The 12,483-nt window shown below is 40.5% G+C and overlaps 1 protein-coding gene across 2 annotated transcripts in view; it reads left to right on the forward strand.

Moving 5' to 3' along the window:
- Positions 1-12,483, forward strand: part of ldlrad3 (low density lipoprotein receptor class A domain containing 3) — a 94,301-nt gene that overhangs the window by 56,435 nt on the left and 25,383 nt on the right. The window contains exon 4 of one of the 2 annotated variants that reach the window (XM_053640827.1): positions 2,411-2,542. In XM_053640827.1, coding sequence (XP_053496802.1) covers positions 2,411-2,542 — 132 coding nt within the window. Of the gene's footprint in view, positions 1-2,407; positions 2,543-12,483 lie in introns of both variants that reach the window. The other variant, XM_053640826.1, reaches the window with a different exon arrangement.

Here is a 12,483-nt window from a genome sequence, read left to right on the forward strand (position 1 = left end):
AAGCTCTTCCCCCTGCTGTAGCCTTCACTATTCAAGGTACCAACAAATAGCCTGCCCCTTTTGATCGAAACACAGTGTCAGTCACAACGGAATTCAGCATTCAATAGTGTAAGTATTTTATCACAATTTTATTTAGCTAGGCTCCAGAGCAGCGGAACAGAAAAGCATTCTCCGTATCGTCCAGAGATCACAAGCTCGTATGTCAATTAGAATGACTCTAGTCATTTGGGCCATCTGTGAGCTCATGTATGCAGAAGAGAGCAGGCAGCGCTTACTTCTGAGTGTGTTGCCCTGAGACTCTGCATGAGCAGCAGGTAGAAAAGATGTGGAGGTTGCCATTGCGTGTCTCGGGGAGAAGTACCTGATGGGTGGGAATTGGAAAGATTAATTCTACTCTGAAATATTATCAGACTAACAAATTACATTTAAACTGCTTTCTTTACTGTTTGCCTCATTGTTTTATTCACTGCCCTGACTAGTCTACATCCCCACAGCTTCTGCTACCCCTAGTGCTAGAGTTCTTAGGTCTGATTCTCCTACTTCACACTCCCCAAAGTCTTCAAGGTAAAAATGTGTGAATGTTTCCAGAAGCACCTACAGTATATCATCATGAATAAGTGATTGGCGGATCATTTCTCTTACCGAGTGTGAATATTCAGTGCAATTTTAGCAATAAAATGATTACACTTGGCAATTGGTGGAATTTACAACTTTTTCCAATAACTTGTACTCTCACAAGGCACTTTGTTAATTAAATGGAAGGAACATTTGATGCTTGAAAATATGTCACGGTGCATCAAAGTACTCTGCGCTCTCGTTCAGCTGTAATTCATAGTTTTGGATCTTTTCTCTTCTCCCTATCTGTTCCAGCTTGGGAATCTGACAGCGCAGACTAGCTGCTCAGGCTGTGTGATTTTAATAAAGCAAATCCCATCATGCAGGGAGAGCTGTTGGGTGTAGCCTGCAGGGCATCATGTATGCTCAGATCTAATCTAACCTGTTAAACAGAACTGTGCATGAAGCAGGCAGAATGCTCCACTGTGTGATTGCCTCGATCTGTCCTCTAGATAATCCTGCCTCAATTTGCCTCTCTTAAACGAGAAGAGCAGAGACTGAAAGTTGGATTTGTTTGCATGTAAAATTTGGTTTCTTCAAAGAGCCGTGTTTTTTCTCGCTTCTTTGTTTGCCAGCACTCAGTTTTTTTTTTTATGTCATCCATGTTGGATATTTGATGTTGATTTCCAGTCTCCTGGTCATTGAAATCTAACAAGCGTTTGAAGTGTTATGTCTGTCACTATTCATCAGATAATACCCCAGTGTGTGGCACAATAGAGTCTTTAGGATAATTATGAGACAAGGTGCTAATAAGTAAAATATATTGGCCGACAAAGTGTCAGGATGAGATTGAAGCAAAGAACACCACACAGCAGGGTGAAAATGATCATTGATATTTGAAAACAATCAGGTTTGGTATATGTGGTGTGCTTGTTACTCAACTAGATGAAAATTTCACTAAATCTCAAGTTCACCACAGGCAAAGCCATCTGTGATGTTGTGTTAGCCCAGGACACTATTTTTCTTGTGACATGCAGGCTAAGTCAGGGTGGCGTGTGTATGGTGTGGGCGTACACATAATCTACAGAACAGAAACATAACCAGCCAATGACACCTTAGCAAGTTAATCTGCAATAGCCGATTTTTATTTTTTTTATTCCTTGCTTGTATAAATAACCCGGAAGACATGTAGAACGTGATAAAAAAACAACGGGTTAAGCCGTGGCCTTAGCAAAAGTGTATTAAGCCACTGAACTGTGTTTGGATACACCTCCTGTCAGTCATTTTATACACGCTCTCCAGGCCACCATATATCTTGGGGGTGAAGCTTCGTGGACATGAGCAGGAATCATAGAATGTCTAACCCACTTAACTGTTCGAGATCTAATTTTGAAAATAAAAAGACTCTTACCTAATGAAGCTTTAAGGACTTGAATTGCTTAAAATGCTCCTGCCTTTATTAACCATTATTTATGCTACATGTGTGGTTTCATTCAAGTAAACTATTAACAGCATGGGTTTAGAGCTGTGATGACATTTCTGACTGGATCTACTTTGGAGATAAAGTGAGCCAGCCAATCAGAACTGAGTGTTTTCCATGGCTGTGGTTGCTTCCATAGCTTTAATAAGCTATATGAGTGGTGGATGAGAGGGCTGTTTAATGCTGAGAGATCAATGACAAATCACTGTGCGTCTGTACACATAGGGACTGCAGTTAGCGCAGGTCATGCCCTACATTTGTAGGTAGAGAGCTCTGCCACAGTGTTAATGATGGCTGTTAAGACAATGACCTTCTGCCATTAAAGATCCATATTAAAGTCTGCTCTGCTCGGTGTGTCTCCTCTCTCTGCAGCAGGTAATCCTCTGGTGTGCTCAGCGGCTCGGTTTCACTGCAGGAACGGCCGATGTGTGGATCGAAGTTTCCTCTGTAATGGCCAAGACAACTGCCAGGACAACAGTGATGAAGAGAACTGCCTTTCCACAGCAGGTATCTAATAACACACACACAAACACACACACACACACACACACACTAGCCCAGTGAAACCCAATACACAATTTATTCATTTATATCTTGTTTATTTGGTAGTGAGGTATTCTAGTAAAGAACAGTTTTTTTTTCTTTGACTGAGTTCGGTACTGATTTCTATACAGCACCTCCTTAATTCACACCAGACGCATTTACAGTATAAGAACGATTTCCAGTATGAGTCAGACCTTTCAGTTACACTTTCATTTTAACAAGTGTTTCAATCCACGCCAGCTGTGTTAGGTATGCGTTAAACAAAAATTGCACTTGTTTCATGTCATTTCTTTTTTTTCACTCTGGTGAAAGTAAATGACGCATAAACTCGACAGGAATCCACTGATATGACACAAGGACACTTTCTTTATGTAAACTTCATTTGGAATCATCATCTACAAACGTGTCATTATTGTGCAACCTGTAGTTGTGTGTAGTGTTTGTATGGTAGGAATAATCATGGATGAGCTGTGTTGTAATCACAGCTGGAACAAATTCAGCTCTCTCCATCCCCCATGTATATTGATAAAGTTGTACATTCGGGCATTCGTTTTCCTGATGAGAAAAATTAAAGCACGCAGCTGTGTCGTCGTGTACAGAACGCGTGCTGTATGGATTCAACTGAATTTGTGTGGAAAAGCCTGAAGAGGTTTCACAATGTCACCAGGAGCATGTGCACACATGGCTGAAACTGAATGAACGTATTGAATCTTAAGCATAAGGATGAAATTTAAGAGTGTGTAATTCACGGCTTTTATCCAAAGTTTTATTGCATGGTTATTTATCATTTCTATATTTTGCAATTTTTTTATGATTACAATCACTCTCATTTCATGGTGCAGCTTGCCAAATTTGGAAACTCAGCACAGATGTGGTCTTCAGAGCACATCAAGGACATCAGTAAACACCCTCTCTGTTCCTCTCACTCTCTCTTTGTCTACCTGTCACTGTCTCTCTCATTCTTACACACAATTTCTGGTGACTCTCTCAAAAACACATCCAAAGAAAAACTGCGCGCACACACACACACACACACACACACACACACACACACACACACAGACACACACACACTTCCTGCACGGCAGACTCGCTATAATGAAACGCCAGCTTTCCTTGAGCTCTGAGCTTCTAGCCTGCCTTCCCCTAATAAGAACAGAGCTGCAGGTGACAGATAAGACCTACACCATCCTTTCTAATGCACCTGAGCCCTATCACCTCTCTCTCTCTCTCTCTCTCTCTCTCTCTCTCTTGTTCTCTTTCTCCCTTTCTCCCCCTGTCTCCCCCTGTTGGTCAGCACAGGGCAAGATCTTTTCTGTGTCTCTGTTATAAGGAAAAAATAAAGAGAACTAGTGAAAGAAGTTGGGAATAAAGCAGGAGTCCATGTCTAGCCATCCTCAATTTGGCAAGCGGTTGTTTTCTCTCTCTCTCTCTCTCTCTCTCTCTCTCTCTCTCTCGCGCTCTCTCTCTCTCTCTCTCGTTCTCGCTCTTTAGCTTGGCTGATTTATTGTTTGGCGCTGTCTCATTGCCTGTTAGCAGTCTGGGCCTCATTTATTTATCTGTTTGCTAATGGATCCTTTGGAACAGAAGTCTTGAACAGCACACAGCAGTGGGTAAACAACACAAAATGTATTTACCATGAGGAAAAGCAACGTTGTTAAGGGATTGTGGTGAAAGATGCAGCGAGAGTCGAAGGAAATATTGGTGTGAATATTTTATTGCAGATAACTGGGAAGAGTTATGTGAAATGGGAGCAGGGGAGCCTCTGTGAGCAGCTTGAAGAAACCTACAGTTAGAATAGTAAGATGAAAGAATGACTCAGCTGCAACTCGTGAAGTAGGGAAAGCAGTTTGGAAGAAGATGCAGGGAAAGCGAGCCTCTCAGCTGCATACATTTAGCTGTGGGTGGTGCAGTGGATTTAGCTTCACAGCCAAAAGCAGACCTTGCACATGTTTAAAGCTCAGCGAGGGGAAGCAGCACTAGCTCTCTCTGGTGGATAGCCTTGTTGACCCCCGTGTTCGGTCACTATGGCCAGTTCAGTTGTTGGGCAGTTACTTTGGATCCAGCTTTTATAAAATGTCACATGGAGGATAAAGATGACATGAGCTGCATGTAAATTTAACCCGAGTACAAATTAAGTTAAAAAGATCTAGGATTCAGTCCCAGCTGGGGAATTTTTTGCTTTTTTTCATTATGTAGGGGAATTTTTACCAGAGAAATTCACAAATGTTTTAAATGTGAGCCAATAATAATAATAATTAAAAAAAAAGAAGTGTGCGGGTTGTAAAACGGAGGAGCTGTAATTATTTAGTAGCAGTCACATTATACTTATGCCTTGCTGTTTTCCTAATGTTGATTGTAGCTCAGTTGCAAAAAATCAAACCAACTAGCTAACTAACATTATTACTATATTACTAAAATCACAAAGTGCTCAAAGTTAAACATAACAGTTTTGCACACAAAATGTAGCCTATCACATCTGATGCTAAACTGTTTCTCACATCATTGAAATGAATGTCATTTTGCTTTTCTTTACACATATGCACATATCTTTGGTCATTAGAAATGGATTTATAGTAAGTCTGAGCTCTATCTGCTAATTAATATGTATTTTATTACATTATATCGTGAGGCAAAATCATCAGGTAGGTAGCTGGTCTTTTATTTTAATACAGTTTCAACTTTCGGTGCGTTTCTTGTTTGTGTGTGTGTGGAGAGAGAGAGAGAACAAGCATCTTATGTTTCCATCCGTTTGGCCCTCCCTTTGAACTTTTTGTCCACCACAAAGCATTTATGTCCAAGAGAGCGGCAAAAAAAGAGAATACCGTCGAGAGACAGAGAAAAGGAGAACAGAGTGGAGATGGAGACTAAGCGTGAGATCAAAAGGTCTTTGATTGTATGAGAAGCTATGTGTACATGTGGATTACTAAAAAAAAATTTTCTTTTAAAATAGGGTGTCCACTGGTCCTTAAAATGTCTTACATTGTCTGAAAGTAAATTTGACAAATTTCCAGAAGTTGCTCCAGCATTTTTTAATCGTAATCTCTGTCTAATGCACCTATACTATAGGGTCGATTACTGTAAGCAGAAATTTAGATATATTTCATGTTTCATCATAAGATAAATCCAGTTTTACACAACAAGCACATCACAGCGTTGCAGTTTCCATTATGTTCTCATAACCAACATGCCAATTTCAGCTCATTTTCTACCAGAAGTGATGAGGCACACGTTTCACCCTGCAACACAAATGGCTGTGTTGACTTACTGGCCCAAACTGCACAAGAATGCATAAATATTTTATATTGTGCAGTATTAAACCTGAAGAAATATGCTTGATGCGTGTGCATCTGGTGTAAAAGTCTATCTTGATTAACACAGCAGTGTACTGAAAGGGACGCAGCTGTGGTGCTGTACCACGTCTGGTGTAAAATGAGGTTCAGATGGGCTTTGTTCTAAACGTAGACGTTCAGCTATATTATAGCATTGCAAAGTGTTCTGTTGTCTAAACAGGAAAGTCAAAATATAAACCAACTACAGGCCTACTAACTGTTATCTCCATTCAGCAGCAGAATGACTGAATAATAATATATAATGTAGCTAGAATTACATTAGTTAGCAAATTTCCTGTATCAGGCATCACTACAGCTAGGATATGGAGTAGCTTAGTATGTGTAAATTAGAGGTTAGCAATCAGTGCCACAAAAATGTTCACTTAAGCTAAATCTTTCAGCCCTTTTTGTGAAAAGCAAAAAAAAAAACACTGAGTGAGTGACAGTTCTGTGGGTGGAAATGCCTTGTTGATGAGAGAGATCAGAGGAAAATGGCTAGATTGGTTCAAGCTGCCAGGTCAGACATAGTAACTCATATAATCAGTCTTCACAACTGAGGTCAGCAGAAAGTACATGCATAAAACATTGAACACTGAGGTGAATGGGCTACGACAGCATCATTCTCCTCTGATCTCTCTCATCAGCAAGGCATGACAGCCTGCAGCCCCTCCACTCACAGAATGTTTTTTGTTTTTCGCACCATGCTGTGTAAACTTTAGAGACTGTTGTGCGTGAAAATCCCAGAGGCCTGTAAGTTCTAGAATTAGAGTAAGTTTTGAGTTGACAAAACCAAACAAATCTAACCTGGGTTCATTAATAAGGTTAGCAGATTTCATGACACTGGTTATCAACTTTCTCAGTCAACCCTGAATCAAGGTCTACTCAAACAGTCAATAGCATTCAACATGGAAAAAAGCAGGTGTGCATACTTAAATTATTATGCGGTAGTATGAGGAATTTAAACCTACAGTAACCACAAAATGCAACACAGTTTCCAAAGCTCGGGAAAATTGCTGATTGTATAAATCCCTAAGTTTACTTTTACAGGATCACAATGAGAATAAACAGATGAAAACTTATAACTTCAACATATTTCATTTAATATAAATGTTTTTTTTTTACTTAAATATTAATAAAATAAATATCAATTTTATCAATTTGTGAAAATATATTAGGACAGGAATAATGCCACCACATGAAATGTACCACTCGCAAAGAACCACAAAGCAACACATACAGGTTGCGGTACAGTAAGAGCTTCGTGTCAGATTTTTTAATGTGTGGCTTAAGAAGCCGGCAGAGATGCCATCTATACTATACCATCTGCCAAAAATCTATATCTTTCTTACAGGAAAAGCCAGCACAAACACTAAAGGGTTAACTTGCATGCATCAGATTTATATCACTTTGCTCACAGCTGATTGGTTCAATTTGGGTTTGAGTTTTCTTACCCAGAATAAAACCTGGTTAGCCTTGGAGCAGGTTAGCCTTGGAGTGTAAGTTACCGTGGAGATGAAACCCGCTAAAAACCAGTACACCTTCTTGAAGAACCAGAGTTGCTCAAACTAAACTCAAACTTATCTGGGTAGCCACCTAAACTGGCATTATGAAACAGGCCTCAGGAGATCAGCAGTTTCTGAAATACTCAAACCAGCCCCGCTGGCACCAACAACCATGGCACGATCAAAGTCACAGAGATCACACTTTTTTCTCCATGTTTGATGTGAACATTAACTTAATCTTAATCTTGACCTGTATCTGCATGATTTTAATGTTTTCAGTGCTTCTGCCACATGATTAGCTGAGCGGCTGTGGCTCAGGTGGTAGAGCGGGTTGTCCACTAATCACAGGGTTGGCAGCTCAGTTCCCGGCCCACATGTCTCCACATGCCGAAGTGTCCTTGGGCAAGACACTGAACCCAAAGTTGCTCCCAATGGCAGGTTAGCACCTTACATGAGAAATGAGAAACAGTGTAAAGCTCTACAGGTGTTCCTATTAAAGTGGACAGTGAGTGTACATGCTAGTTGTACACCACATGTATTTTATGTATTGCATATGATAGCTAAATAATTTGTATATTTTCTATATAGGGGCACTTGCCTCATTTCTCTTGATCTCATTCTTACATTTAGAGGAAGATCATTTAGTTCCTTTTCTGTCTCAATGATCAGTTCCTTTTAACAGTAATGGAGGTCCAGCAGTAACGCATAAAATAGAAACAGGGCATTCATCAAAAAACTGTGAATCACCTGTCAGTGTCAGCATTACTCAGTGTTGGCTTCACCACTGCAGCTAAGACCAGAAGCTGTCAATGCTTACAATATTATCATGATATTTTTATTTATTCATTCATTTGTAAATACATTGAAATAGCTTGGTATATCATCACTGCAAATTTGCTTTTTAATTACATGTAAAGCAGATTTCTAAAAGTCTTTTAAAGTATTCGATTTAACCTGACAGAACCTGCAGATGAACTTGATGGCATACGAATGTCTGCTGTTGATTTTCACATTGCATAGTCTCGCTGTAGCACCGCTGTCCACTGGGTCCAAAGAGCATAATTTAAAGCATCTTGGAAATATCTGCAAATCAGCAGAGAGCCCTGATCTGCCAAAGCATATTTCACATGTGATTATGGGTCCTGCACATATTTTGTTGTTTTTAATCAGTGTAGAACAGGCTGCTGAGGGACGGTCTGGGAGGTAATTATGTCCTTGCTGGACTCCACTGACAGCAGACTGACATTTCATTTCATAAGTTTCATTAATCTACAGACGGACACTGTCAACAAGAGCAGTTCAGGCACACACACACACACACACATCCAAACTGAAGCCGGGTTCACACTGTATGATTTTGGCCACGATTTGGTTATCTGAGGCAAATTTTGAGAATCCTAAAAGGTTCCTATTACCCGAGGCCAAAATATGTAGTCTCTGATCGCTAGTTTGACGTGTTCCCCCGAGAGATGATTAGCGGCCGTTGCGATCAAATATTTCCTCCTATTAAATTCTGGCAGGGTCAGAAGATTTGAGGCACAGTCCTGTAGTGCGGCTTATCCAACTCCGCACCAGTCTCCTTGCGTGCGTCCGTGTTTCATGTCTTGACTGTCGTACAGTCTGACAAGCAACAGCTGCAAAGGACTATTAAACATCGCACAGTGTGCACCCGGCTTTACACACATATGCAGGGCTGCAGTGTCTTTACTGAGTTAGGGATTCACCAGAAGTCCCGGTATTACTATGAAGACTGAAGAAATGTACGACTGAAATATCCACAAACTGTGAGTTTAGACCATATACAGTGACAGAATTATTAGTACCCTAAAAACCACATTAGTACCCTAAAATCCACTTTAGTACTCTAAAATCCACTTTAAAAACACAATTCAAATTTTCCACTCGGAGAAACTATTTTTCAGATGTTTCATTTTCATAAGAACAAATTTTTAAATAAAGTATTTTCTCTCTGAAAATATGTATTGACAAGTAATATTTTGAATCCATTCAAACTATTTGTAATTCTTGAAAATATTGTTTATATTATTTTCATTTGCTCTCTGGCCTCAGAAACTCTGCTGTTGTCTGTAACCATGTCCCTGGAATAAATAAATAAATAAATAAATAAATAAGAGTGTAAGGATAAAGCAAATAACAGCTTTATGTTCACTTTTCCTCCGTCAGCCTTTCTTGCCTCTGCTTCATTTACTCTAAAGAAAAACTAGCGCATGTGGGTTATCACGGAGCGTATACGGCGCCGGAGAGTCTAAATGAACACAGTGGCAACCAGAGCAGTTCAAAGAGACGTCTGATTTATTCATAGAATAACAGAGGCTTTTATAGGTACAAATAGCCATGCATAGGCGTACTGCTGTGTGGAAATAATATAGCAGTTGAACTGTCTGGCCACATACATGAAAAACATCTTAGGCAATACAAGAATGTACAGCAGTTGTTGAACATATATGGTGTGGTTCGCTTAACAGAAAAGAGGAAGTACCTATGGTGACATGTTAAACTGGCACATACACATCAGACAGATTCTGTAAAGTTCATGAGACAGAAATTAAACTATAACCTAAACATACTTATACATATCTGAGGGAATAGAGAGTTTCCAATAAAGAGTGATTTTTAACACATGTAAAATCTCTTTGTCATCCATACATTAAACGCATTGTCCACCATCCCGTGAGGAGGATGCTGAAGGATTGAATAAGCACTCAAAGATCACAGTTTTAAAACTCCACAATTTGGTTAATTTGTATGGTTGTCAAGTTTTAAACCGACCAAATGCTACTTTCATAACAACAAGCTGTTTGGAAGTTTTCCAACAAAGAAGCTTTTCCTGAGAGAATCTCACAAAATGCAGTGCCAATACTTAACCAAGCACTGCTAGAACAACATTTTTGCGACGCACACTATCAGCATACTTGTTTGTGTGGGTGTGTGTTGTGTGTGTGTTTGGGGGGGGGGTTTGTTTGTGCGTGGGGGTTTGTGTGTGTCTGGGGTGTTTGTTTGTGTGTGTGGGGTTTGTTTGTGTGTGTGTGGGGTTTCTTTGTGTATGTGTGAGTGTTTGTGTGTGTGTGTGTGTGGGGGGGGGGGGGGGTGTATGTATGTGTGTGTGTTTGGTTTATTTGTTTGTTTCAGCTCAGTAGCAGTTATAAGCTATACCCAAGCAGTAATGAGGAAGCACAGATGGATATTATTCCTCCTCTCTATAACTCTGAGCAGATCTCAAAATCTAACCCATTAAACTCTGTGTGTGTGTGTGTGTGTGTGTGTGTGTGTGTGTGTGAGAGAGAGAGAGAGATGTCTACTGTTCACTGGCCTGTGCCAGCTTTGTAAAGCCACTGTAATTAACCATCTCTCCCTGTAACCATGGTAATGTAGTACCCACCTCAACTGTTCCCACACACACTGATGTGTCCTTTTCTCTCTGACACACTCACACTCACTCTCATTCACTCTCACCATCACTTTCATTATTCTTGCTTTCTTATTCACCGATTCACTCCCATACACACACTCGCAGTTACTGTCACATTCTCTCACTCACACTCGATCCTTTTCATTCTTGCACTCACTTTCATATACTCACTTTCTCTCTCACTCACTCACTCACTCTCTCTCTTTCATTCACACTCAATCCTTTTCATTCTTGCACTCTGACTCTCACTTTCTCGATCACACTCACACACACTGGCACTCACACACTCTCACACTCGCACGCTCTGGCTCTCATACACACTCACTCTCTGGCACTCACTCTCATACTCTCTCACTTACTCTAGCACTCACTCAATCACTCTCATACACTTTCACTCAATCTCATACTCTCACTCACTCTCATATTCACTCACTCGCATACTCTCTCACTCACTCTCATATTCACTCACTCTCATACACTTTCACTCACTCTCATACTCTCACTCACTCTCATATTCACTCACTCACTCTCATACACTCTCACTCACTCTCATACTAACTCACTTACTCTCATATTCACTCACTCACTCTCATACACTTTCACTCACTCTCATATTCACTCACTCACTCTCATACTCACTCACTGACTCCCTCTCATACTCACTCTCATAATCACTCTCATACTCCCTCAACCACTCTCATACTCACTCACTCTCATACTCACTCACTCTCATACTCACTCACTCTCATACTCACTCTCATACTCACTCACTCACTCTCATAATCACTCTGATACTCACTCACTCACTCACTCTCATACTCACTCAATCACATTCACTCTCATACTCACTCACTCACTCATACTCACTCATACACACTCCATCACACTCATACTCACTCAATCACTCTCATACTCCCTCAGTCACTCTCATACTCACTCACTCTCATACTCACTCACTCACTCTCATGCTCACTCACTCTCATGCTCACTCACTCTCATGCTCACTCACTCTCATACTCACTCACTCTCATACTCACTCACTCAATTTCATACTCAATCATACTCACTCACTCATACTCACTCTCTCACTCTCATAATCACTCACTCTCATACTCACTCACTCAATTTCATACTCAATCACTCTCATGCTCACTCACTCTCATGCTCACTCACTCTCATGCTCACTCACTCTCATGCTCACTCACTCTCATACTCACTCACTCTCATACTCACTCACTGACTCCCTCTCATACTCACTCAATCACTCTCATACTCACTCTCATACTCAATCACTCTCATACTCCCTCAACCACTCTCATACTCACTCACTCTCATACTCACTCATACTCACTCCATCACACTCATACTCACTCAATCACTCTCATACTCACTCACTCTCATACTCACTCAATCACTCTCATACTCACTCAGTCACTCTCATACTCACTCACTCATACTCACTCAGTCACTCTCATACTCAATCACTCTCATACTCACTCACTCAATTTCATACTCACTCACTCATACTCACTCTCTCACTCTCATACTCACTCACTCTCATACTCACTCACTCAATTTCATACTCACTCACTCTCATGCTCACTCTCATACTCACTCACTCAATTTCATACTCACTCACTC

The sequence above is a fragment of the Ictalurus furcatus genome, chromosome 14, assembly GCF_023375685.1.
Source record: "Ictalurus furcatus strain D&B chromosome 14, Billie_1.0, whole genome shotgun sequence".
Taxonomy (NCBI): Eukaryota; Metazoa; Chordata; class Actinopteri; order Siluriformes; family Ictaluridae; genus Ictalurus; species Ictalurus furcatus.